General features: G+C 49.9%; 1 protein-coding gene across 1 annotated transcript; it reads right to left on the bottom strand.

Annotated features, from left to right (window-relative positions):
* Nucleotides 1-181: 181 nt before the first annotated feature.
* Nucleotides 182-27,673, bottom strand: PTPN23 (protein tyrosine phosphatase non-receptor type 23). The gene is made up of 25 exons (XM_081971515.1): nt 27,473-27,673; nt 25,784-25,858; nt 25,443-25,570; nt 21,934-22,010; nt 21,420-21,469; nt 20,247-20,378; nt 19,534-19,614; nt 18,577-18,708; nt 18,106-18,153; nt 17,739-17,795; nt 16,931-16,989; nt 16,467-16,546; nt 16,164-16,278; nt 14,870-14,935; nt 13,501-13,646; nt 12,531-12,854; nt 11,556-11,710; nt 11,209-11,360; nt 9,146-9,325; nt 6,605-8,759; nt 5,286-5,470; nt 4,020-4,124; nt 2,862-3,000; nt 2,665-2,781; nt 182-1,986 (listed from the first exon to the last, which is right to left on the bottom strand). Exons 1-25 carry the CDS (start codon nt 27,554-27,556, stop codon nt 1,384-1,386), a joined length of 5,445 nt encoding a protein of 1,814 aa, XP_081827641.1. The 5' UTR covers nt 27,557-27,673; the 3' UTR covers nt 182-1,383.

The following is a 27,673-nucleotide window of genomic DNA, read 5'->3' as shown; positions in this document are numbered from 1 at the left end:
ATGATAGAATCGATGGATAGATACAGGTAAAGAAGGGTGGCAGGAATATCATAGATGATAGGCAGACAGACAGACATGGGCTGTAGTATTTCTTAAGCCCCTGTGGGTAAGATAGGAGGTCAATAAATTTAATTAGTTAAATGTTAAATTAAGGGAGAAGGAAAACAATCTGACAGCGATACCATCTCCAACGCCCCCTTTATTTGCTTTCGTAGCAAAGAACTGGAAAAGTTTGGTTCTTAAGTTACACTGGAAGTTTGAAAACCAGAAGCCGATATTAACATTTGTACAGAAGAAAGAAAAAAAGAAAAATTAAATACTTTCCAAGATTGGTCAAGGCAAGGCCATGGCTGGTGGAACCTGCAACCTTATCAACGTTCTTTGGGGCAGAAAGCAGCCAGTCTCCCCATGCTTTTCTGTCTTGGGGGAGGGGGAGCTCGTTTCAGTTTCCCCACTGTTCCCCATTCCTTGGAGTGTGGGACGCCTGCTTTGGGGGCCACACCGTCCACCAAGGGTGTCCGCACCCGTTTTTTGACAGCTGTTAAAGCAGGTTCCATAGCCCATGCGGCTCAACATTCAGCATCATTGGACGGAGGGTGGCCCAAACAGCAGGGGACTCCCGGGGCCCTGAATCAGGAGCCTGGGCATTTCAAGGGGGGGGGGGGGACACAACAGAAAAACAAACTTTGGGAAACCGTGTCCGGCCCTATAAGGAAACCCGGGGGAGGGAACACCGCACAAAATGCCAGATTCCACCGAGAGTCAACCAAGACTTTCACATTTAAGTGGGGACCCCTGCTTCCCTCCTCCCCAATTGGGCAGGATCAATTGGATCATCTCAAGCCCTACCAACTGTTGGGGTGGGGGGGAGGAATGAGAAACCGGTGGTGTAGGAAACCCCAGCCTTTAGTGGCTTGTCCCAAATTTACTCGCCATAGAACAGGAGACTAAGGTGAGAGGACGGCCGTGGGGTGAGTGTGCGAATTGAACTGCTGAACCGTCTGTGCCCCCCCCCCCCCCAATCAGCCCCTAAAGCTTTGAGCAGGCATAAGGAAGTTGGCTGGCGTCGCAGCTTTGCTCCCGGCTCAACTGCCCTGCCATCAAGGCGAACCGTAACAGACGTGCGGTCCTGGCCGGCGGCCCTGGTTGGGGCTGAAAGGAGGCGGGATGAAAAGGCAACCAGTAACCATTCCGAGTGTCCGGAATCACCGTGTTGCCAGGTCTTGAACAACCCGTAAGCACGGCAAGAGTGTTCCAGAGGCAGCATGGCGTACCTGGGATGGCCGTTCTCTGACCGAGATACCGCCGTCTTGCCTGGAACTCCACCAGAAACGAGGAAGTTAGGTCTAGGAGGATGGAGAGGGGGGCCATTGTTGCATCCGCTCAGGTTTTGTTGAGGGTCCAGAGGGGATCCAGCTTGCTGAGAGGGTCATCACTGGGAAGGGCTCCTCGGAGACCCTCCCCGTTCTGCGGCTGGAGGAAACTCTGTTTGCTCATTTTGTGTCGGCCCTTAAGTGAGTTGTCCAGGGTAAAGGCCTCCGGGGTGAGCGAAGCCAGGAGCTCCAAGGAGGAAGAGGAGGAGGAGGAGGTAGGCAGGGCCCGTGTAGGCGCCAATGGCTCTACCCTCCGAACACTCTCCACCTTCTCACTTCTCTCTTCTTCCATGGAGCTGCTCTTCTCGACGGTCGAAGCCACCACCGTCTCGGGCAATGCCGGAGCAGGTGTGACCGGCGGAGAAAACCCTGGAGTGCTCTCCACGCAGCCCGGCTCGGGAAAGATTCGCGAAGCAGCAGAAGATGATGCCGGCAGGAGCGCGGCATCAAAGGGGGGCAGAGAGGGTCCCACTTCCAACCCTCGGCCATTGGGGGGAGGCTCGGCGCCGCCCGGGAGAGGCCGGATACTGAGTTTGGCAATGGTGGCTTGGATGGAGCTGATGGGGACGTCACCCCCCAAGACCAGATCTTGGGGGTCCTGCTGGAGATACACCTGGAAGGAGAGAGTGGGAGGCTGAACAGAGTACATAGTCCTCGACTTTACACTAGTTCACTTAGTGACCGTTCAAAGTTACAGCAGCAGTGAAAACGGACATGACCAGTTTTCACACCGATGACCATTGTAGCATCTCGACATTTGGATGCTTGACAACTGACTTTCATTTATGACAGTTGCTGCTGCGTCCCCGAGGTCATTCAATTCCCCTCTGGTGACCTTCTGACCATCAAAGTCAATGGAGAAGCCACATCCACTTAACAACCGGGTTACCTATTTAAGGACTTCCGTGATTCGCTTAACCTCCATGGTGAGAAAAAGGCGTAAAACGGGACGCAACTCCCTTAACAAAGTCTCGTTTAGCAACATACATTTGGGGGCACAAATGCAGCTGTACAGTGAGGATCGCTTGTAGTGCAAAGGTCAGCAACTAAACCGGGGATGGCAGAGTTCCAATCTTGGTCCTTTTGAAGATCTGTGGACTTCAACTCCCAGAATTCCCCACCCAGTGATTCAAGACACACGTGGCTTAAATAAGAGCTTGTTTCTCCTGGGTCCTTCAGCCTCCTCTCCCCCCCCACCCCCGAAGCACCTGCAGGGGTTCAAGGGGCTGCCTCCCTCTACTCCCAAATCCTCCCCTCGCTCCAACGATTAGGCGACCCCTCCCCTTCTCACCTTTTGGGTGCTACTGCTGGCCGGCTTGCTGGCACAAGGCGCAGCCATCACGCCATGTCTCTGCAACACCTGCACGGCGTGTTTCAGGACCGCCTTGTAGCAAAACCTGAGGTGGACCTGCAAGAGAAGCTGTCCATCAAGACCCCCAGCGCTGGCCACCTCCGCTATCCTGGAGCCGGGTCCGCCCACCTCCGTACCTTCTCCTGCAGCATGTGTTTCCTCTGCCGACGGATGCGCTTCACCAGCTGAACCAAATCTGGGATGCTGTTGCCAGCTTCCACCTCCTGCATGGCAGCGTAGAGGAGGCAGAAGGCGCCTGTGCGGCCCACGCCGGAGCTGCCAGGAAGGAGACCGAAGATCAGTTCAGAGAAATCTCGTGCATCCATTCTCCAACGGTGCTGAACAATCTGTTAAACCCGTGGGGTGGGGGTGGGGGATTTATGCAGAGGCTGCATTCTGGGATGGGAACCCATCTGAAAAGTGGAATGGGACAACCAACGTGACAAATTCCCCATGTCACAACTCACCATAGGAAAAACTCACTACGGCCAGTGACAGGGTTCCAAGGAACACCCCCAAAGACAGGAGGCTCCGAGGCTGTAAGTTCTTCAAAGTTCCACTTTATCAGAGGTATCGTATTGGCACATCTGGGAAATCCCAAATCTGAAAGCTTCCAGGGTTTTCCCCCACCTAAGTGAAAGTCCCTTTCCCCTGCACCCACATGCCCATCAGGCGGCCCAATCCATGCACCATCCCAACTGGAGGGGCTTCCCAGTCACGCCACTCCAGGTGCAAGGCAAGGTGTCCTTGACTCTCCGAGAAAATAACGTTGTTATGGCTAAGTATCCCTGCAACTCCATGTAATCCCCCCACTCAGTTTCCCACAGCACTAAAAGTGTGGCAGCCCTCAAGGTCCGGAAGGAAAGACGGCCTCCAGGCCTGACAGCCATCTCGTTGCAGGACGCTACGGTCAACTCGCCATGTGACCTCTCACCACCTGCCAACTCGCTGCAGGATAACGCACCATCAACTTGTGGTGGGATGCCAAAGTCAACTCATGACTTTAAAAAGTAATTACTTTCATTTTGGTCATTCTCATTTCACTCTGTCCCTCCTTTTGCATCCTTTCTTCATAACAATTCTACTCCACTATTTCTTTCATATTAGTGTAACACTTGTCCAGTGTCGCTGTCCAGTGTAGAGTTGGCCGAGGCAAATTGACCGTTGGCTGTGGTAAACTATCATATGCTCTCCCAAAGGACCCAGGGTGACAGGGGCAAGATTAGCAGTGGGCTCCTTCCTGGATACCCCAAAGCTCTGGGGCATTCCTCACGCTGCCCACTCCCCTGTATTACCTGCAGTGGACCACAATGGGGGTGTGGAGGGGCCGCTGATGTAGGTAATGGCTGTGGACGTCCTGGATGAACCGAAGTAGGTTTCCTTTGCTGTCCGGCAGGCCCCTTCAGGAAGAGTTCAAGAGGTGAACGAAAAACATAAGAATTGAGTGAATGAAATTAAAATACCACAGATAAACCTAATAGGTGAGATATTCAATTATTCATTCAGTTTATATATTCATTGCTTCATTCATTCATTTGTATGTGGTTTATTCCTTCTTTCATGCCATCGCCACTTAAGTTTATATATGTATTTTTCCTTCATTCATCCAATTTATATACTTTTCATTTATCCATTTGTTTACATGTGGATTATTTATTCATTAAATTTATACACCTTTTTAATTCCTTCATTTATTTAATTTACATGCATTTTTCCATTCACTCATTCATACGTGGTTTTTTTCATTCAATAGTAAAGTTTATACCCTAAGTTTCCTTTTCAATCGAATTAAATTTATGTTAATTTTTTATGTATTTCTTTCTTACATTTGGGATTTTCTTTCCTTTGCTCATTTTTATTCGCTGTTTTCATTTTTCAGGTGGTTTTATGTATTAAATTTATATGCATCTTTTTATTCATTCTCATTAAATTTATATGTATCTTTTCATTCATTCTCTCATTAAACATATGCATCTTTTCATTCAGTCACACATTAAATTTATATGCATTTTTTCATTTTCCATGTTTTTTCATGTTATATTTTTATATGCCCTTTTTACTCACTCATTCATTCATTTATTAAATTTATGCCGATTTTTTAAGTCTTTCATTCATTCAATTTATACTTTTTTCATTCAGTCAGTCATGTGCTTTTTTCCATTCACTTGTTACATTTATAGAACCTTTCCCATTCATTCGTTCATTTATTAAATTTACATGGGGTTTTTCTTTTGTTCATACATTCATTCCACTTTCATTACTTCATTGAGATGGGGTCCCCCTTCAATCCCCATTGACTTATGGAATACATATGCATTTATTTCATTCATTTTTTTTCATTTTTATTCATTCATTCATTCATTCATTCATTCATTCATTCCACCTGCTGTCCATCTTGCTACCCATAGTAACTCTGGACAGTTTGATGAAACCAGTCCCTGAAGCCCAGAAAACTTCTCATCTATCTGCTGCCCCTAAACCAGGCTGGCCCACCCACCACTCCACTGCCCTATGGGGCTCTGGGTGGCTCCTCCCCTTCCCACTGGCCCAGGGTTACATACAGCTCTGGCCAAGAGGAAAACTGAAGATGGATGACAGTCCGTTTGAGACTCTGATCACAGAATTGCAGCGTGATCATCCTCTCCAGGTGGGTAGGGGTGGCCTTCAGGCTGGTGAGGACCAGGGTGATGGGGCCGTGGACCATGGGCTGGCCTCGCTCCGTCGGGAAGTATCGTACCACTTTTTGCTGCCAAGCCAAGATGGAGAGAAAAAAACATTAAGGAGGAGATGATACCGAGACTCCCCTCCAAAGATGGGGTCCCCAGGAAGATTTCTGCTTGTTCAGAACAGGACTCCAAGCCCCATCAGCCGTTGCTCTTCTGGCTGGGGCTGAGGAGCTCAGAACTCAGACCGAAGAGGTGTGGAAGTGGGCGGCTTCTCATCCTGTCAGCCCCATCCAGGAGAACTGAGGAGGATGGATGTTAGAGTCCTGATTTGAACAAACAGAATGGGAAAAGCCAGTTACAGCCAATTATTTGTGCTCTTTCAGCTCGGCTGCTTTTTTTGCAGACGTTTCATGACCCAACTAGGTAACATTATCAGTGCCAGGAGAAAGAGGAGGAAAAGGAGGATTGCACAATCCTTGGTGCTAGGTCTGGTAGTTTCCTTGCTGCTGTTTCATGACCCAACTGGGTAACACCATCAGGGCTAGAAGGGAGCAGAGTTTTCAGAGGAGAATGACTGTGGGGGTCTTTGGTGATCTCTGAGCTTGCTGGTTTTCTTGCAGACATTCCATGACCAAACTGCGGAATGTCGTCAGTGCCAGTTGAGAGTGGGGTTTCAGAAGAGAACTGAGGAATCCTTGGTGATCTATGAACTTGGGTTGTTTTCTTGCAGATGTTCCATGACCCAATTGGGTAACGTCATCAGGGCTAGAAGGGAGTGGAGTTTGCGGAGAGGAGGACAAAGTCAAAGAGAAGGGAAAGAGGAGACGGAAAAGGGGAGGAAGTAGAGAAGGGGAGGAGGGAAAGAGTATCCCCACCCATCCTGGCTCCTGGCAAAGGCAGCGCCTGACCCTTCTCTGCCCCCAAAGAAGATGGCACCCCACTTCTAAAGTCACCCTCTTCTGCTCGATTGTCCCTCTCCGCTGCATCCGATCTAGGAATGTATTTAATTGATTTTTATTACATTTATATGCCACGCATCTCCCCAAGTCGCTGCCCCGGGCAGCTTGTTGGAAGCGTTGGAAGCTCAGAGAGGTCCAAGGGTCCGTTGGATCATCGACCCATCCATGTGCTGCCAGAACGTTGTCTGGGTCAGCAGAGTGCCCAGAGGCCGGGAGGCTTCCGACCAAAGCCACGGCCATCAACAACCAACCCACCTTCTCCATCTCCTGCTCCGAGACCAGCATGACCACAAGGGAGACTTTCTGCTCGTAGATCATCAGCCAGAAGTCCGAGGCGGTGCCCACGAGCGGGGCCTGCGTGGCGATAATGGTGGGGCAGTAGCAGGAGAGATCCTCGATACGGCTGGCATTAATGTAATCATCCTTGCCCGATTGAAGGATCACTCTGTTCCGGTCGTACGGCATGATGTCCTGGTGTCGGTTCTTCATGGTGTAACAACGTGCAATGGCGATTGACAGCTGGCGCGCATCTTTCTCCTGGGCGTCCTGAAGCTCTTTCCAGATATTGTCTAGCTCGCTGACTGTGCCTGGCGCGGGGGTCTTCTCCAACCGGGACACCCCTTCTTGGAAACGTTCTAGCTCGGACAGGAGGCGCCAAAGACGCTCCGGTTTCTCGTATGGGTCGTTCTCGATCAGCTGGATGGCTTTGGGCTTCAAGCCGTCCTTGGCATCGGCCTTGGTGGGTTGAAGGAGGGGCTGCCCAACAGGGGCCTTGGGACCCCCATGCTGGCTCTCGGGACTGGAGGAGAGCAGGTCATCGGTCGAGGAGCTCTGGCGCTGGAAGGGGACCTCAGAGGCTGCATGGGGCAAGGACGGTGGTCCGGGAGTCAGCGAGGAGGGGGGCATCTGGGAGGGCAAGAGGCAGGGGGGTGGGAGGGTCATGGAAGGGCGAGGAGAGGGAGCCGGTGGGGGAACAGTCCCTCCGACAGAACTCGGGGGAGGAGGAACGTGTCGGAGGGGAGGATGGCTAACTGGAGGCGGTGGCTGAGGGCCGGTCAACCCTACGGGGACTCCCGGGATCTGGGACGACGTTGGAGTAAACGCCAGGGGGGCTGCAGCACCATGACGGTGAAGGGGGACCTGCTGGACGGGGCCCATCATGCTTCTTGGGGCCGGGGCAGAGAAGGCCAGGTTCCCTGAGTGTGGCGGCATTGGGTCTTGCGGTGGCAGCTGATAATGTTGAGGCCCCAGCTGATGTGGGAGCTGTCCTTGGCTAGCGGGATGTGTGGCGACCGGATTCGGGAGCCCTGGTCGGCCTGAGGGCTGAGATGGGTACGGTTGTGGAAAGGCCGGCTGTGGCTGCTGGGTCTGGGGCAGGAAGTGGGGCATCGGCTGCTGCTGCTGCTGCTGTGAGGGTAGCATGCTTGACATCGTTTGCAAGCAAGCAGGGCGATCGGAGGGTGGATGGATTGGTCCCTGCGATGGGAAGCCAGGTTGGGGCTGAGGGCCTGAGAAAGGAGGCCGGAAGGGAGCCGTACTTGCTGGCACATAGGCAAAAGGGTAAGGGGCAGACCCTGGGGGCCCTCCCACAAAGCCCCCTTGAGAAGGAGGTCCTGCCCACTGGGGGAGGGAGCCGGACATCCCCTGTGGAGCCGTGCAACTGGAGATGGGGGCTTGCAGGCTGTCCACTGTGGTAGTGGCGGGCCGTACACCCTGCGTGTGCGGTGGGAAATGAGGGGCCACAAAGTGGCCAGGCACCGGGGCTGGTGGTCTCATGGCTAGAGGGGTGGGTGGGCCAGTCGGCAGCACCCCACTAGATGGCGCCACAGGTCCGACTCCGTAAACAGACCCTGGGGAAGGACGAGACATTGGTACGTGTTGTGGGGATGTCCTTGAAGGCGGCAGAGGTGGACCTGGATACACCGGCTGATGTGGGACGAGGGCCGGGACTCGACCAGTGGCAACCCCTGGTGGGTAGACCTGTGAATTCGGCAAAGGAGACGCTGTAGAGCTGCGGGGAGCTAGTACAGGGAAAGGAGCTTGTCCAGAGACAGTGGACATCCTGGCTGGCTGGTACGGTCGAGGAGGGGGTCCAGTGACCGGGAACTGGCCCGGGTCAAAAGGTGGCCTGTGCGGGAGGACCCCGCCAAAGGCTTCACCCGCGGGACCCCTGATCCCTGCGGTGGGCAAAGGTGACTCGCTACGCAGCGCGGCCAGGGCATCAGCGGGGAGCTGCGCCAGGTGAGCGGCCAGGATTTCCGGCGGGAGGCTACGCAGCTCCTCAGGCAGGTCAGCCAGTGAGATGGAGGCCAGGCCCAGTGGCTCGCAGGCCGACTCTGCCTCCGAAGCCTTCTTTTGGAGGACGGGTTTCGAGGTGGTGGGCCGTGAGGGAGCCTTCTTCTTCATCTCCCTGTTGGAAGAAGCACAGAGATGGAAACAGTGAGGCTGAGCACGGAGGTTTGGTGGGGAAAATCGCTGTGAGAGTTGGAGCTGACAGACCAGGCAGGGGTGTTATTGGATAGGACTAGGACAACTCGGCTCAGCCAACTGGCTGCAGGGCAAATCGTCACAGGACAATCCAATATCGTATCCATTGTTTCATTCTGTAACTTTTAGTACTGGTGGCCAAGTTTATTATTCTTTCTTTTTAGTATTACGGGCCACGGCCAGAGAGAATTCCAATTCTGGAAACAGAATGCTTTAAGATGCATGGACTTCAACTCCCAGAATCCCCCAGCCAGAAACACTGTTTGAAAGGCAGTCATCCCCGTCACACTTGCATAAGGAGTCGCTTACTTCTCCGCGATCTGCTGGCGGGCCGTTTCAGACATTTTGCAGGCGGTCTGCGCTTTTTCCAGGAGTTTCGCCACTTTGCCCTCCAAGTCGGCGTAAAATTCTTTCCCTTCTTGAGACTTCTTCATCAAGTCTTCGTAGGCTTCATATGAAGCCACCAAGGTCTGGAGAGTCGTGTTCCACCTGCACAGAGTGAAGGAGTGGAGGAGTGAACAAAATAGGGGTGAGAGGACCAAAACAATTTTTCCCTCCAGCAGATGAAAACAGAGTCCTCGATTTACGACCAGTCCCTTTCACAACTGTTCAATGTTAACAACAGACCCGCTCAGGATTACAACATTGTCCTGGACATACGACTCCAATTGAGCCCAGAATTTCTCATCGGCAAGCCTCATCCCAGCCACCGTTCTTATGCGAATCGCTGCAGTCGTTTAGCGAGTCACCACATTGTTAAGTGAAGCCCCTCCGAGACGGAGTGGCTGTGGCTACCGGCCACCCGGTTCAGCTAGTTGACTCCATCACTGGCCATAGGGGGCGAGCAATTGCCTCCTGTGGAACGGGCGCACAATTTGGGCGTCCTCCTAGATGCCCGGCTGTCGATGCATGACCATGTGGCAGCCGTGGCGAGGGGGGCGTTCCACCAGGTTCGCCTGGTGCGCCAATTGCGCCCCCTATTGGACCGGGATGCCCTCCGCAGTTACTCACGCGCTGGTGACGTCTCGCCTGGACTACTGTAACGCTCTCTACATGGGGTTCCCCTTGAGATGCACCCGGAGACTGCAACTGGTCCAGAATGCGGCCGCGCGGGCAATCATGGGGAGAACGAGGTTCTCCCATATAACACCTCTCCTGCGAAAGCTGCACTGGCTCCGTGGTCTACCGGGTGCGCTTCAAGGTGTTAGTTACCATCTTCAAAGCACTCCATGGCACAGGACCTAGCTATCTGCGGGATCGCATCCTGCCCCATGCATCCCTGCGACCAATCCGCTCTCACAGAGAGGGACTCCTCCGGGTGCCGTCCACCAGGCAGTGTCAGAGGGCGGCGCCCAGGAGTAGGGCCTTCTCTGTGATGGGCCCAGCCCTCTGGAATGACCTCCCCCCAGACATCAGGACAACGACCGATCTCCGCTCCTTCCGCACGAAACTCAAGACCCACCTGTTCCAACTAGCCGGCCTGGCTTAACTAGAACTTTCTAACCTCCCTGGCAATTTTAATTATTTTAATATTTTAATCGTAAATTTTGGGGTTTTTAACTGTTTTAATTGTTTTAATTTATTGTTATTTATTTGAACCTAGTGGCTTCCATTTATTGATGTCACCTCCTCCATGCCACACTTGTATTTTGATTTAATTGTACGTCGCCCCGAGTCCCTTTGCGGAGGGGGGGCGACTGATAAATCGAAACAAACAAATAAATAAATAAATAAACTGAGCTTTCCCCTTGGACTTTGCTCGTCGGAAGGTCGCCTAAAGGGGATTGTGGGACGAGGGGACTCTGCAACCGTCGTAAAGATGAGTCACTTGCCAAGCACCCAGATTTTGACCCCGGGACAGTCGTAAGGGTGAAAAACGGCCTTAAGTCGCTTTTTTCAATGCCGTTGTAACTTCGAACAGCCACTAAGTGAACTGTTGTAAGTCAAAAATTGGTATCTGCAAGAAAACCTCACACTCCTCCTCCTCTCTGTACACCCCTTGCCTTCTGGCACTGATGATGTTACCTAGCTGGGTCATGAAACATCTGCAACAAAACCACCAAGCTCAGAGAGCACCCAAGACCCCTCAGTCCCTTTTTCTCTTTTCCTCCTTGTTCTCTTCCACAACCCCCCCTCTCTTCTCACACTGATTTTGTTCCCTAGTTGGGTCGTGAGACATCTGCAAGAAAACTACAAAGCTCAGAGAACACCAAGAATGGCACAACGAGATGTCCATGCAGGACAGATCTTCAGTGGACAGGTTGACGTCCTCCTGCCTCCCAGAAACAGTTGAGCAGGTTCTTCCTAACCACTCATGCTCACTGCCCTCAGCCGAAGCAATGTCTCATCCTGCCCGATTCAGTCAAACTCACTTGTGCTCCACCTCTGCCAGGATCTTCCGGACGGCTGCGTACTTGACGTTGGCCTCCGTCAGAGCTTTGAGGATGTTCTCCTGGGCAGCGAGGTTCTGCTCCAAGTAGACTTTGATCTGGTCGTACTTCTTCAGCTGCTCCGCAAAGAGCTTCTGGAACAAGAGGGAGGCAAGCTGGGTGGGGGATTCTGGGAGTTAGAGTCCTCCCCTCTTAAACGTGAGCAATTGGAGAAACCTTGCTACAGAATCCAGCAAGGACTTCCTCGCCCCTCTCTGACCCTCCCTCCACCGCACGAGGACCTTCCATTTGGGCCCATCCTAAGCCACAGTTACATCCCAGCTTCTCACCTTCATCTCGGACTGATTGGTGGTCACCAGAGAGGTGGTGAGGTCGTCCTTCTGGATCATCTCGCGGAGCTGGTGCTCCAAGGAGACCCGCTGGTCTCTCATTTCTTGCACTTTAGCCAGTAAACGCTTGACATTCTGAATGGCTTGCTGGTCATCTGCAGGGGAGACTTCAGTCAGGGGTGTGTGTTTGTGTGTCTGTGTGTGTGTGTGTGTGTGTGTTTGGGGAAGAAAAAGTATATCAACTCTCTCTCTCTTCATCCATCAATCCATCCATATTTTTCTTTCTTTCTTTCTCTCTCTCTCTCTCTTTCTTGCGAGTCATCTGCAGGTGAGGGCCAAGTCGTGTGTGTGTGTGTGTATGTGTGTGCGCGCGCGTGTGTGTGTGCTGGGGTAAAAAGTAGTGTCAACACCTCCATCCAAAAATTGCACCTTGTTTCTCTCCTCAAAAAATAAAAATAAAAAGAACCAGGAGGAAAACCCCCAAATTGGAAAGACGAAACAGGATGCCTTCGGCTCGCGCACACTCCAAAAGCAAAGCCAAAAAAAATCAAATTTCATTTTTGGGAGACCGAGGACGGATGCTCCTAGACATACGACTTTTCACTTAGTGTCGGGCCCAAGGGACGACGGCAGAGAGAAAAGGAACCAATGGCCATTTTCACAATTATGACGAAAGTCCTGTGATCTTACCTAACCCTTAATCCTAGCTCCAAACCTTTAACCTTAATCCCTTACCCTTGACCTCTAACCCTTACCCTTAATTCTAATCCTATTCCTCAAATCTCAACCCTCACCACCCTAACACAACCCTAATCCTAACCATCTGTAACCCTCACCCTAATCCTTAACCTTAAACCTCCGGGGTACCCATACCAAATTTTACTCACCATGACCTCTGGGGTCCATATCTTGGAGGAAGGGGGAACTGGGCAGAATCGTAACGGGTTAAGGGGGTGGGGTTTTTTCGATCCTTACCCTCTGAGAGGTTGGGGGCAGGCAGGGTGGCCTTGACCCCCTCCAAGGGCCCGCTGAGGAGCCGGAGGTTGGTGATGTGGAGGTTCATGGCTTTGTGGAGCTCGGTATTGGTGAAGCTGGCCTTCTGGTGGACCTCCAGGTATTTGGCCCACTCCTTGGCCACTTCGGCCACCCCACCGGTAGAGGGGACCGCGGGGTCTGGGGGAGATGGATGGGCCTTGCCCAGGGTCTCCCGAAGCTTCTGCTCCTCGCCCTCGTCTTCCTCCAGCAGGTCCTTGATGTCCTTCAGGGAGGCTTCCACATCAGTGAAGACGCCGGAGAGGACTACGGGAGGGAGGGAGGGCGAGAGGAGGAGGAGGGGAAGGGAACGGAGGAAGGGGCAGGAGAGGAGAGATGGTGGATAGAAGAGAGAAGGAAAGGGGAGGGAGGGAGGAAGAAAGAAAAGAAACAGAATGAATGAAAGGAAAAGGAGAAAGAAGAAACGAGAGAAAAGAGAAACAAAGATGAAAGGAAATGGAAAAAGAAACAAAGAAAAAAGACAAAAGAAAAAGGAGAGAACAAGTGAAAAAAGATAGAGAAAAAGATAAAGAAAGAAAAGATAGAAAGAAAAAGAAAAAAGGGAAAGAAGAAAAAAGAAAGGAAGAAAGGAAGAAAGGAAGAAAGAAAGAAAGAAAGAAAGAAAGAAAGAAAGAAAGAAAGAAAGAAAGAAAGAAAGAAAAGAGAAAAGGGAGAGAAGGAAGGAAGGAAGGAAGGAAGGATTAATGGAAGGTGCCAAATGTCCAATCAGCTAGTCCTCAGTTTTCTCTAAGCTTATTTCTTTTCTTCGCCCCCACCTATGTCAGGCCCAGAAGAGCCCACTAGGCCAGAGAAGACAGCGAACCCACCAACTGAGCGCCCCCTTTTGGGGAAGAAGAGGAGGGAAGGCAAACCGAAATCCTCCTCTCACCCCACGTCCTTTTGGACCCCTTACCTTGCATAGATTGGACGAGGTTTTTCACAGTCTCTGGGCGTACGCTGAGTGCCGCGCATTTCTCCATCAAGACGGGTGGGATGTGGTCGTACACCTCCAAATTGTCCACCGTCTCAGGGTCCAGCTGCAGGGAGTCCATGAACTGCCTGCCATGGGACAAAACTCAGTTTAGGACGTTTTGGGTGGGCCTTCCTCAACTTATGACCACCATTCCATCGCTAAGTGAGATGTTGGTGAATAGCAACTTTCACCCCCTGACAACAGCCTCTGTCTCTCTTGCTCTCCCTCTGTGCTTAAGCAACTCTCCGTGCTCATGAAATGCCAGTTGTGATAGTCACTAAACGAATCAGCCCCCCCCCCCGACTTGATTTGTTGTAACTGAGAGCCGCTACCAAGCGTCAGGAGTTTGGATCACAGGAAGGTGAGGACACCAGAACAGACATAAGGGCAAAAAACGGCCCTTCCCCCTTCCAGACCGTTGTAATTTCAAACCGTCACTAAATGAACCATCGTAACATGAGGACTCTCTCTGTGCACTCTCCCATCGGAAGTCGCTCAAATGTTCTTAGGATACTTTACCCAATTTGTTGGATTTGCCCAACACACAGATAGTACTCAACTTATGACGGTTGCCGACCCCCCAAATTTCCAAGACAATTCTTAAGTGAATTTTGTCCGTTTTATGACTTTTCTTGCCACTGTCGTTAAGTGAATTGCTCACAGTTAAATCAGCAGAGGGAGGTCCGCGACTTACAACAGTTTGCATTTAGTGACTGCTCAAAGTGACAATGGCATAGGGAAAAAAGCAACTTATGACCATTTTCACACTTACGACATTGGACCATCAAAATGTATATTCATATTTATGACGGTCGCAATGCCTGGGGTCACACAGGGAAGCCAGATTTGCTTAACAACTGGGTAACTCACTTATCAACCTCAGCGATCTATTTAACGGTAGCCAGAAAGGACGTAAAATGGAGCAAAACTCCTTTTTACCAATGTTTCACAGCCCCAGAAATGTTGGCCTCCAGGACAGTCGTAACGTCAAGGACCACCTACATCGAGGTTGTTAACTGAATCGGAGGCTTCCCTCGTCGGAAGGTCACCAAAAGGGGATGGCTTGAGCCCAGGACGCTGCAACCGTCATAAATACAAGTCGGTCATCAAATGTGTGAATTTGGATGACATGATACAAAGACGCTAAGTATGGAAAATGGTCCTTTTTTCAGTGCCATCGTAACTTTGAACAGTCACTAAGTGAACAAGAGACTCCCCAGACAAGACTACCTCCTCTTCCTCCCCCACTCTGCATCATGGGCTTTGTGATCCCCCACCCCACCCCAACCCGGGATGGAAACATACATACTCGAGAATCTCGTTCTTGGCGTCGATCTTGGCCATGACATCCCTCAACAGCTTGGCTTTCTCCTCGCTGAGGACCAGAAACCGAGTGAAGAAGAAGACGAAGAAAATGAATTAGACAGGAAGAGGAGGAAGAAGAAAAAGAATTAGAAATAGAAGAATATAATGAAGAATTAGAAAAACTTAATGAAGTAAAAGAATTAGAATGAAGAATTAGAAATAATTAGAAGAGTTTAAAGTAGTAGAAAAAGAAGAATTTAATGAAGAATTTAAACAAATTAATGAAAAAAGAATTAGAAGAATTTAATGAATTAAAAAAATAATAATGAAGAGGAATTAGAATTAGAATAATTAGGAGGAGGAGGAGGAGGAGAAGGAGGAGACCCTGAGGTGGACAATCTCTCCGGATGGAGAAGACAACTCAGCTTCTCCATCATCATCATTAAGGACGGGCGTCCTTGAGACCTTCCACTGACAAAATCAGAACCCGGAGCTGAGCCAAGATTCTACTGCGCTTCTCAAGGATGGACCTCACCTCCAGGTGGTCCATCTGTCCTCTTGAGAAGCACCTAGAAGCAGATGCAGAACAGGGGACACTTCTGGAGACCCCTCGGGTGGTACATTCAACGCTGGCGGGTCCTTGGAAGCCTCTGAGCTGGGTGGTTTTGTTGCAGACGTCTCATGATCCAACTAGGAACGTCATCAGTCAAACAAGGTGGTGGGATTCTTGTTTCTAGCATTGATGATGTTCCCTAGTTGGGTCATGAAAGGTCTCCAAGAAAACCCCCAAGCTCACAGATCATCAAGGACCCCACCATCCTCCTCCCCCTCCCCCTCCTCCTTTTCCTTCTCTCCTCTCCTCCTCCTTTCTCTCTTCTCCTCTTCTTCCTCCCCTTCTCCTTCTCTTCTCCTCCTCCTCTTCTTCCAACTCCTCCTGCCCCTCCTCCATCTCCTTCTTCCCCTTCCAAACTCCATTTCCTTCTAGCACTGATGATGTTCTCTAGCTGGGTCATGAGACATCCACAAGGAAACCAACAAGCTCAGAGAGCACCAAGGACCCTCCCAGTTCAACCCCCAGCTACAAATACTCTCTTCCCTGGGTACGTATAGCGCTGCTCTTGCGTGAACTGCAAAGGGCCTCCCGATTCGCTTCCATGTCTTAATTCCACCTTTTGGTGATCACCTCGACGGCCTTGGAGACAACTGACCCCGATAGGATTTAACTGTCCTTTCCCACCCACCCACCCGCCTTGCCCCATAGAAAGGGGGTTCCGCGCTGGTCCGCTTCACCTTCCTACCTGTAGAGCGAAGAGGCTTCGTGGGCAGCCATTGGCACCAGCTTGGCGAAAATGTCAGGGCCAGTTACGGCCGGATCGGTGGGGTTGACGGGGAGCGCTTTCACCAACGACGCCCCTGGTAGGAAGGAATGGCAATGACAGGGATTACCCATAAGCCCCCACCCCCACCCCAGAGACCCCCGTAATAGTGGGGAGGGGCCAGCCTGCGAACCAGCCATGAATTCCACCCATCGTAAAGCATGCTGGCTGGGGGATTCTGGGAGATGAAGTCCTCCCCTCTTAAAGCAACCCATCCCCCACTACCTTTAATGGACTGCAAGGTATCCAGCGCAGGGACGGCCTCGTGGTAGATAAAATCGTTATCTTTTTTGGATGAATTATACCTAAGAAGGAAGAAGAGGTCACTCTTTCTTGCCACCGTTGTTAAGTGAATCACTGCCTTTGAAAAATGAACAAGCCGGTTATTAAGTGAATCTGGCTTCAGAAGGTTGCAAAAAGGGGATCATCCTGACCCCCGGGACACTATGACCGTCATAAATATGAGTCAGTTACCCAAGCATCAGAATTTCAATCACACAACCACTGGGGCGTGGCAAGGGTTGTGAGGAAAACATGCAAAAGTCACTTATTTCAGGGCTGTTGTAACTTTGAACGGTCACTAAACGAAGCCGAGCGCTACCTGTACTTAGAAGAGGGGGGGTTGCATGGGGGGAGAGGAAGTACAAAAATGGGGTGAAACCCCCCACCCCCCCCCAGCAGCCACTCACTTCCCTCCAATGACATCCATGGTGAATCTCAGAGCCTCCTGCACAGTTTCGGGCTGGCCCTGCAAGAGACGGACAGTTGGGAATATTTTAAATTCTGCATTTTATTTTATGGATAGGGATAAAATCTCTACACGTCTACCTCATCCTATCTGCTGGAAATCTTAACACAATTTTACTGGTTGATTTCTACAATTGTAGGGTGTGTCTGTGTGTGTGTGTACGTGCGCACACACAGATACACAAACACATACATACATACATACATACATACATACATACATACATATATATATACCCATTTTTTTTGCCTCAGTAGCTCAATTCAAATATATTTATCACAGATCAATTGAGAGATATTCACAAATTAATAAATCCAAAGATATTTATCTGTCTGCCAACGCTTTGTTACCCAGCTAGGCAACATCTTCAGCACTGATGGTGTCACCTAGTTGGGTACCAAAACGTCTGCAAGAAAACCACTGCAAGTTCAGAGGGCCCCAAGCACCCCACAATCTTTTTCCTCCTCCTCTTCCTCCGTTTTAGCAACTGATGCTGTTCCCTGCTTGGGTCATGGAATGTCCGCAAAGAAACCGCAAGGAGATTCCTGGGGGAGGCCAAAGACCCCCCACCCTTCCACGGAGCTCCATTTATTCCCTCAGAATTAAATTGATCATCCGATCGTTCAGTTCAGAATGAAGCAGCTCAATTTTAAAGCCCCAAATTTTGATATTACACCCACAAACACACACCCAGCGGAAAGTGGGGTCAAGGGGAGGGAGAACGCGAGGAAGAAAGAAGGAAGCCTTACCTTGGCCAATCGGATGGCTTCGTTGAGTTTATCCAAGGCGCTCTGGAAGTAGGTGACCTGCAAAGGGATCAGGGGTTCGATCGGCTGATTTTTTCCAAACCAGGTTTGTTTTTTCAAACCAGGTTTTGGGGGTCTCTTTGCGCAGGGGCCCTGCTGGAAAGACAAGATCCAACACCCGCATGGCGGTGGCCTTGGACATTATGTTTTTCCAACTGGTCAGGAAGTCCTCAACTTACCACCATCGGGGCCCAATTTTCCATTGCTGAGAGAGACGTGGGTTAAATTGATGGGGCTGTCAATCAAAGGCAGGAGACCCCATCCACCAGCCCAAAGGATTAGATTTTGGGGAAGGGTGTGGCCAACTTACCCGCTCACCGTACTTCTGCTGCTCCTCTGCCTGTTTTCCCATGTGTAACTGTGGGGAGGGAGCAAGAGAGGATGAAAAAGAGAAGGAGGAAAGGAAGGAAGGAAGGGAGGGAGGGAGGAGACAAAACAGGGAGGAGAAAAGAGGGAGAGAAGAAGGGAAGGAGGAGAGAGAGGAGGGAGGTAGGGTTAAAAAAAGCAGAAAAAAAGGAAGGGAAGGAGGGAGGAAGAAAGGAAAAAAGGAAGCAGAAAAAAGAGGAGGAAAGACGGGAAGGAGAGGGAGGATGAAAAAGGGAAGGAGAAAAGGAAGAAAGACACCTTAAGTGAATACACTGAATTCTGGGAGTTGAAGTCCACCCACTTGGGAGGTGGGAAAACCCTGCTTTAGAGGTTGCAAAAGTACGAAGTGGTCGGAGGAGATGCAGCCAATGGGGGGTCTCGATGCAAGAGGGTTGCATAAACACTAAATACTCACGTGGGCCACAGCAGCAAAATAGTAGATCTTCATCTGCACCAGTTTCTTCCAGTCCTTCTGGATTTTTCCCAGCAGGGAGGCCGTGTCAGAGTTCTCCAAAGCGCGGCAGGCCTCTTTGTAGTAATCCACCACCTTGGGAGAGAGTTCAAATCCTGCTTCAAACATGAAAGACAGCTGAGGGACTTCCAGCCAGTCACCAGGAAAGCCAGATGGGTGACTCTTCGTTTTCAGTCCCAACCACCTCACAGGGTTGTTGTTGAAAGGAAAACCGGAAGAGGAAGGAGCTAGGCATGTTCTCTTGTTTGACTTATAGATAAAATTACAGTACTAAACGTGGAATATATATATATAAGTAAAGTAAAAGTAAAAGAATAAAAGAAAAAACAAAACAAAATAAATAAAATCATATAAGAAAAAATAAAAATATAATCAAAGAAATAACAGAAAAAAACAATATAAAAATTAATAAATTGAAATAAATTAATAAAAAATGAAAAATAAGTAAAATAAAAAATGAAATAAAAATGAAAAATGAAAAAAAACAATAAAATAAAATGGAGAAAACAATAAAATAAAAATAGAATAAAAAATAAGAAAAAATAGAAAAACAAATAAAATGAAATGAAATAGAACTAAACAATAAGATAGAATAAAATAAAATAAAAATAAAATAGTTAATGAAATTATATAAAATAAACAGAATAAATAATAAAATATAAAATAATAAAATAATAATATAATAAAATATAAAATATATTTTATTTTAAAATAAAATATAAAATAATAAATAAAATAAAACTAAATTTAGTTTAGTTTTATTTTATTTATTTATTTATTATTTAGTTTAGTAGTTTGAATTTGCCAAACCAAACCAGATTTGCCCAGGGGGGCCGTTTCTTCCCCCGCGCTTCCAGGGCTGAGAGCTATGAGGCTTCCAAGAGACTCCCAGAGGCTCACCTGGGCACTGATCCTAGCCACCAGGAAGCTCTTCCGGTTGTCCAGCATGGATTTCTCCAGGAGACATTCCTGCGCTTGACCCTTGACAGGAAAGGAGGACACGGAGGCGTTGGGAGTGCACCTGATTCGGACCTGAGATCTGAGGAGCTGCGGGTCATCAGGTCACACATTCTTCTCTCTCCCCACCCCCCCAGAGGAAGAGATAAACAGAAGCCCTGGTGTCCTATGGCCTGTGCAAATGGCCTTGGGGGGAAGAGGCTGCCAAGGAAACCATCAGATGAGCCCTCGGTCTCGGAAGAAACGAAGAAGAACCGGTCCTAATGGATCTGTTAGGTAAGGGAGGCAGGACTCAGGGGTGAAACCCAGCAGGTTCTGACAGGTTCTGGAGGACCGACAGTTGATATTTTGGTACTTCGGAGAACCGGCAAGTGTCACCTATGGCTGGCCCCAGAGTGGGGGGGGGAATGGGGATTTTGCAGTATCCTTCCCCAGCCACGCCCACCAAGCCACGCCCACACAACCAGTAATAAAAAAAAATTTGAATTTCACCACTGTCAGGAGCCCTCACTCATTTAACGGCCAGAGGAAGAAACGTAGGAAGGAATGGCCATAATGACTTGGGTGGTTCAAAGTAACAGCAGGACATTTTATATTCCTGTCTGCAAAGCTGATGGAAGATGGGCATCGGAGTCGCGATCCTGACCCTTTCTTACCAACATGAGGTTAATGTTGAGGTTCAGGATCTGGTGACTCATGTCCACGCTGTAGGAATGGGGGAAGTGGTCCCGAAGGTACGTGAAGGCGCCAGCCGCACACTGGAAATGGGTGCAGGAGACTTTCATGCCCTAAAATGCAGACACACACACACACACACACACACACACACACACACACACACACAAACAAGACAGATTTGGGAGAAGTTATATACGTCCGAGGAGGAGGACTTTACGGCCACCAATAAAGGAGAATATTTGTGCAGTCGGGGTTGAAAGGAGGAGTCCTGGGTGCTCTGCAAGCTTGGAAGTTTTTTTGAGCCATTTGCTGAGCCAACTACTGAACATAGTCAGTGCTAGAAGCAATGAGGTTCTATCTTCTGGAATTGATGATATTCCCTAGTTGGGTCATGAAACGTCTGCCAGAGGACCGCCAAGCTCTGAGAGCACCAAGGACCCCACAGAAAGAGAAACCCAGATAAGCAGGGATTAACCCCATATAAACAATCAAGCAGACAACAATACCCCAATCAAGGAACTATTCAGGGAACAAGTTGACACCCACATTCTCATTGCCAGGGCAACAGATATCAACACCCTCCCATCCTTCCAGCACCGATTAAGTTACCTAGCTGGGTCATGAAATGTCTATAAGCAAAGCACCGAGCTCAGAGAGCACCAAGAAGCCTCTGGAGGGGGGGGGGGAGGGGGGAGGCTGTTTTCGCCCTCCCCATGCTCCTATAAAGCCTCTGGAGCCTGGGGAGAGCAAAAAAAGCATGCAAAAATGGGGGGGATTTGTCATGCTTGTAGTGCGCGCAGGCACACTGGGGGGTGGTCGCGCATTGCATTGTGGGTGTGGCACATCTGCACACGCCCCCCCCTGCACTCCCCCCACTTATGGCAGGCGAGCCAAAAAAAGGTTCGCCATCGTTGGTATATAGAGAGACCAAACTCCCTCCCTTTCCTTGTAGCACTGATTATGTTACCTAGTGGAGTCATGAGAGGTCTGCAAGCAAACAACCCAGCTCCAAGAATACTGAGGACACCACAGAAAGAGAAACTCAGATAAACAGGGATTAAGCCCAAATAATCAAGCAGACAACAGTACCCTAAAACACGTACACGCACACCCAAAACGTCACAAGGGAAGCCACCATCTTATATCCTTACCTCTTCAGAGACCCGTTTGTCCATGGCTCCCAGCATGGAGTGCAAGGCTCCTGGGCAGGAAGACAAGAGAAATCATCAAGATTGGGTGTCACTCGACTGAACTGGCTGGCATTGCAATTTCATGGTTCACAGCCCGTCCTCGACTGACAACCGTTTAGGGACCATTCAAAGTTACAACAGCACTGAAAAAAAGTGATTGATGACCATTTTTCACTACCACCCCTCTTGCTCATTTAAAAAAACCCTCCCCTTCTAGCACTGATGACATTTCTTAGTTGGGTCATGAGAGGTCTGCAAGAAAACCAGCCAGCTCAGTGAACACCAAATCCCACTGAATTGAGAAAACACAGATAAGCAGGAATTAGCACCAGACAAATCATCCAGAACAACAGGTGATTTTGGAGACAGGTGGTGTTGTCACACGCAAGACCAGGGGAAAAAAAGTTTGGAGACACCGAACCAGCTTGAGAAATCTCTCCTCCTTGGACCCCTAAATTTGGAGGGGCTTCCTTACCCAGATTGTAGAGGACGCAGGCCTGCTCGTATTTGATATCTTCATGAGTGACAGCTTTGCCAGAGAAGATCTCAGTCCTGAAACCAAGACAAAGATGAATCTGTCAATTGCGCCGCAAAAGATTCCAGCCGATGTTTCGTAGCCAGAGAACATACCATCTCGCCAGTGAGCTAGGTGAAGCCGGAATAGCGTCAGGACTGCGGGATTCGTAATGGCACACTGGCAAGAGAAGCAGCAAGCTCAGAGAGCCCCCAAGGACCCCAAAGAATGAGAAACCCAGAGAAGCAGGGATTGACACCAGACAAATAAATCAGGGAAGAAAACAATATTGTGATCAAGGAACTACCAAGGGGGAAAAAATCACATTCCCAGCAACACTGGCAGGGCAACCACTCATACATAAACAAGAAAGCAAACACCACTCGCTTCTATCATTGACGATGTTCCCTAGCTGGGTCATAAAACATCCACAAGAAAACCGCCCAGCTGAGGGAGAACCAAGGACCCTACAGAATGAGAAAATGCAGATAAGCAGGGATAAACACCAGACAATCAATCTGGAGGAAAATAATATTGTGATCAAGGAACTACCAATGGGAGGGGGGGGACAAAAAAACCAACCACAGTCCCACCAACACTTCCAGGACAGGCAACTGCATATAAATAGACAGCTAATCCCCCCCCCCTCACTTCCTTCTCGCATTGATGACGTTAGCCAGTCAGGTCACAAAATGTCTGCAAGAAAACCACCCAGGTCAGAGAACAAGGGCCCCACAGTTCTTTTTCTCCTCCTCCTTCCTGTAAACCCCACTCCCTGCTAGCACTGAAGAAGTTACTTAGTTGGGTCATGAAACATCTGTAAGAAAACCACCAAATTCAGAGAGCCCCAAGAGCCCCCAGAATCCTTCTCCTCGAATTTGGGATGTTACCTAGTTGATCATGAAACGTCTCCAAGGAAAACCACCCAGCTCAGAGAGCACCGAGGACCCCCACAGTTCAACCCGAAGCTACAAATATTGTCTTCCATCAATAAATAAGTAAACTGGGTGTCCAGCCAGAGGAACTGGGGAAGAAAATTCAAACGTGCCTCATACTAGGGATAGCTAGCTTCATCCCCAGATGGATTCGCAACTGGCTGACAAACCGTAGTCCTTAATGGGTCCAAGTCTACATGGAGAAAAGTAAGCAGTGGGGTACCAGAAGGTTCAGTACTCTTCAATATCTTTGTAAACAACTTAGATGAGGGAATAGAAAGATAACTCACCAAATTTGCAGATGATACTATGCTGGTAGGGATAGCCAACACCCTAGAAGACAGGCTCAAGATCCAGAGGGATCTCGACAGGCTTGAACCCTGGGCCCTAACTAACAAAATGAAGTTCAATGTAGAGAAAAGTAAAGTCCTACACTTAGGTAAGAAAAACCCAAAGGACACATATAGACTGGGTGAAACCAGGCTTCATAGCAGTGACTGTCAGAGGGATCTTGGAGTCTTAGTGGACAACCAGCTAAATAGGAGCCAGCCGTGTGCAGCGGCAGCCAAAAAAGGCAATGAAATCCTAAATTGCATTAACAGAGGGATACAATCAAGATCAAGGGAGGTACTAATATTACTCTATAAAGACCTAGCAAGGCCACACCAAGGATACTGCATCCAGTTTTGGTCATACTATAAAAAAGATGTGGAGCTCCCAGAAAGGGTGCAGAGAAGAGCAACCAGGATGATTAAGGGACCGGAAGCTAAAACATGAAGAACGGTTACAAGAACTGGGCATGGCTAGTCTAGGGAAGAGAAGGACCAAGGGAGACAGGATAGCATCTTCCAATATTCCACCGCCCCGAGTCCCTTTTGGGAGAGGGGGCGGTCTAGAAATATGAAATAAAGTAAAGTAAAGTAAATTAGAGGGGCTGCCACAGAGAGGAGGGGGGGGGGGTCAAGCTATTCTCCAAGGCACCTGAAGGCCAGAGAAGGAATAGTGGATGGAAACTGATCAAGGAGAGATTGAACCCTGGAAATAAGGAGGAATTTTCTGACAGTGAGTACAATCAACCAAGGGAACAGAAGTTTCCTTCGAAAGTTGTGGGGGCTTCATCACTGGAGGCTTTCAAGAAGAGACTGGACTGTCCTCTGTCAGAAATGCTGTCGGGTCTCCTGCTTGAGGGGGTGTTGGTGTTGGACTAGATCAGTGGTCGGCAAGCCGCGGCTCGCGAGCCACAAGCGGCTCTTTACACATTTTAATGCAGCTCTTCTGTGTGCCGGATTATTATCCTCCCTAATCATTGTGGATCGAAAAGAAAAAAGGGAAAGGGGCGCTTGTTTTGAAGCGCCCGCTCCCCTCCCTCCTCTCGGGCACTTCAAAACAAGCGCCCCTTTCCCTTTTTTCTTTTCAACCCACAATGATTAGGGAGGATCCTGAAGTCGGGCGGGGACGAGAAGCGAGGAGGCTCCGTTTCTTTTTCTGCCTCCTCGCTTCTCGTCCCCGCCCGACTTCAGGATCCTCCCTAATCATTGTGGGTTGAAAAGAAAAAAGGGAAAGGGGCGCTTAAAGGTTCAAACAGTAGAGCAAATGCTTCAGAGGCAACAGTTTTCACAGGGAATTAGAACAGAGAGCCCTGGAGTTTCGCTGCCCACCCGGTCAGACCTCGCTTTCCTCGCATGATTGGCTAATTTGCTACTGCCCGGCTCCCCAGTTAGATTTTTGCTGGGAGGGGGCGGGGGGGGGAAGCTCCTTAGCCTCCGTCTCTTTTTCTCCCTCCTCGCTTCTTGGGGCTCCACCAATGGGGGAGCAAGGCTCACACCAGGCTTTGGGCTAACACAGGGGTCTGCAAAGTTGGCTGTTTTAAGACTGGTGGACTTCAATTCTCAGAATTCTGGGAGTTGAAGTCCACCAGTCTTAAGAGCCAATTTTGCAGATCCCTGGGCTAATATGATTGATGCCCTTGGTGGACTTCAATTCTCAGAATTCTGGGAGTTGAAGTCCACAAGTCTTCAAGCTGTCAGGTTTGAAGACCCCTGGGTTTTTTTTTTTCTAAAGAGTTAGGGGTGCAAGGATCTTGTAACTTGACAGCTTTAAGACTTGCGTGCTTCAAATGTCAGAGTTTATTGAAACTAAAAACAGTGTACCATCCTATGTATTTTCGGTTTTAAAAATGTGGCTCTCAAAATAAATTTCAATCGTGGTTTTGGCGAGATTTGGCTCAGTTGAAAAAAAAGGTTGCCCACCACTGGACTAGATGACCTATAAGGTCCCTTCCAACTCTGTTAATCTGTACTAGAACAGCATTATCTTCCCCACCTCCTTCTTAAAGCCTCAATTCGTCTTGGTCCAATCCTCTTTTCTTTATTTCTTTATTAAATTTATATGCTGCCTATCTCGCCAGCGTGCAATTCTAAATGACTTATCATGCAGGAAAAACCATATTATGTTGCCTCGAGACCCCTCCAAGGGATTTATTGGGGGGGAAGAATGTGGGAAGGGGCCCCCTGCTCCCGTTCCCCCCTCCCTTACCAGGTGATGGGGACCGACGCCTCTTGTTCGGCACCCATTGGAATTCGGCTCTGGAGGTAGTGAAGTTGGCCCAGGTATTTCCGTAAAATGCTGCATCCCTCGAAATCCCTCGGCACGTTCACAGCGTTCTGCGGAGAAAAATCGGATTTACGACATCGACACCAACAAGATGCTTCGTCAAAGCTGGAGGAAGAGATTTTGCGAAGGCCAGACATAGCGGATCACAGCATTAAGTTGCGTTGGAGACAAGGGACGTATCCTACCAAGATTTTCCTGAAATAAGGGGGAGACCCTTTTTCCCATATGGCATTTCCGGACCTGGCAAAATAGGGGGACCTCACCTGCCGGAGCTGTTCAAGTTTCTTCAGCTCCTCGTTATAATCCTCCGGATTCTCTCCGTAGTTCTTCAGCACAAACTGGCAGGGAATAGAAATTTAAAAAATTATATAAAGTGTGAATATATTCATTCTGAAACGGGTGGTCGTCTTTTATATCAACTTCCCTATTATACATGCATACATATATTATAATGAATATATTAAAATATTAATTCAGAAGTTAATTTATGACGGTCGGAGAATCCTGAGGATCACATGACCTCCTTTTGCGACCGTCCATGTGGAAGCCAGATTCACTTAACAACTGTGTGAATAACTGAACTGCAGCGATTCACTTAATGGTTGTGGAAAGAAAGGTTGTAATACGGGGCAAAGCACACTTCACAAATGTCTCACTTAGAGACAGTAATATTGGCCTCCATTGTGGTCTTAAGTCGAGGACTACCTTTACACCAAGGACCTCCACGCAACGCCCTGATATTAAATTCCAAGGAAAGGAAAGAGGGTCAAGGACCATAGGGAGAGGGGTACCACGGTCACTAATAGGGTGGAGGACCATAGGTAGAGAGGTTGCTGGTGTGGCTAGTGTGCTTAGGGTTATGTAGTCCAGGCTTTCTCCACTTGAAGAGGGCTTGAAGACAGGTGGACAATTCCCAGAATTCCCAGGGTGGGAGGCTAGGGAATTCTGGAAGTTGAAGTCCAAGCCTTCCTCCCCACGCAACACCCCTCCCCCCATGGTTGAGAAACTCCAAATTCAGGTGGAACCATGCCCGAAAATCAAAGGAAAGGGTTTCTTCGAGACCCCCTATGCCTCCCAGACTAGCTGCACCCATCAGGCTGTGGCTGATGGGTCCTATTCCTTTTGAGCATCCAGAAAAAAAGGGGGTGGGGTGGGAAGGGGTCTTTGGCCCTTCCTTGAGGGGGACTCCCCAAATCTCCCCTTAAAACCAGACAGGCATACAAGACCAGCAGCAAAGCCCCCTCCCAGGCTGTGGCTGATGGGTCCTCTTCCCTTTGGGCATCTCAGGAAAAGGGTGGGGGAGGGAATCATGCCCTCATTCCAGGGGGATTAAAAACCCCAAAACTCCCCCTAAGACCAGCTGCATCCTCTCTTCTAGGCTGTGGCTGATGGGTCCTCTTCCCTTATGTACTCCTTTGGGAAACGCAGGAAAAAGAGGGGTGGGTGGGTCTGATGCCCTCATTTTAAGGGGGATTCCAGACACCCCTAAAAATCAGGAAGGCCTCCAAGGCCATCTTCAACCCCTCCCCTTTCCCAGGCTGTGGCTGATGGGTCCTCTTCCCTTTGGGCATCCCAGGAAAAGGGCGGGGTGGGGGAGGGGGTCCGACAATCTAACCCTTCCCCCCCCGCTCCTAAACTGCCCCTTGAGCCAGAGGGCGGGGGTTTGGGTGGCTGGGCGACCCCTCCCTCTCCCAGCCCTCAGCCCCACCCTCCTGTGGCCCGCGGGCGCCCAGTTGGCGAAGGAGGCCGCAGCCCGAAATCCGAAGCAGCCGTTTGTCGGGGGGGGGGGGCGGAGGCGAAGTGCGGTGGGTGTCGGAGGACCCCCAGGAAAGGACCGAGGGGGTTTGGGGGCGAAAAAGAGATGGGAAAAGGGGGATTCTGAGGTAATTGTGGCCGCTTCACCACACATACACACGCCCCGCCCCCCCCCCTCAGCGTCGAACAGGCCTCACCTTCTTGACGGCCGACTGGAAGCTGAACTCGGCGGCCTCCTTGAGGTCCAGCCAGATCATGGGCATGCGAGGCACGGCTTCCATCCCGCCGGCCGCCTCCCGGCTCCCCACCCCGACCTCGCAAGTCGGCCAGGCCGAGAAGGCGGCTACGGTACCAGGCCTCTCCGGAAACAGCCGAGCGGCGGCCGAGTCGGGCCGAAG

Source organism: Natrix helvetica (genome assembly GCF_964273705.1).
Source record: "Natrix helvetica genome assembly, chromosome: Z".
Taxonomy (NCBI): Eukaryota; Metazoa; Chordata; class Lepidosauria; order Squamata; family Natricidae; genus Natrix; species Natrix helvetica.
This window is presented reverse-complemented; position numbering and strand designations above follow the sequence as displayed.

What these genes read in the sequence shown, in the direction of transcription:
- PTPN23 (XM_081971515.1), bottom strand. Translation starts at nt 27,556, where the DNA reads ATGGAAGCCGTGCCTCGCATGCCCATGATCTGGCTGGACCTCAAGGAG. An exon ending in TGCCCCCAACCTCTCAGAGG is followed by an intron (nt 11,711 to 12,530) that starts GTAAGGATCGAA and finishes TCTCCCCTGCAG; the next exon opens with ATGACCAGCAAGCCATTCAG. An exon ending in TTTTCCTCTTGGCCAGAGCT is followed by an intron (nt 4,125 to 5,285) that starts GTATGTAACCCT and finishes CTCTTCCTGAAG; the next exon opens with GGGCCTGCCGGACAGCAAAG.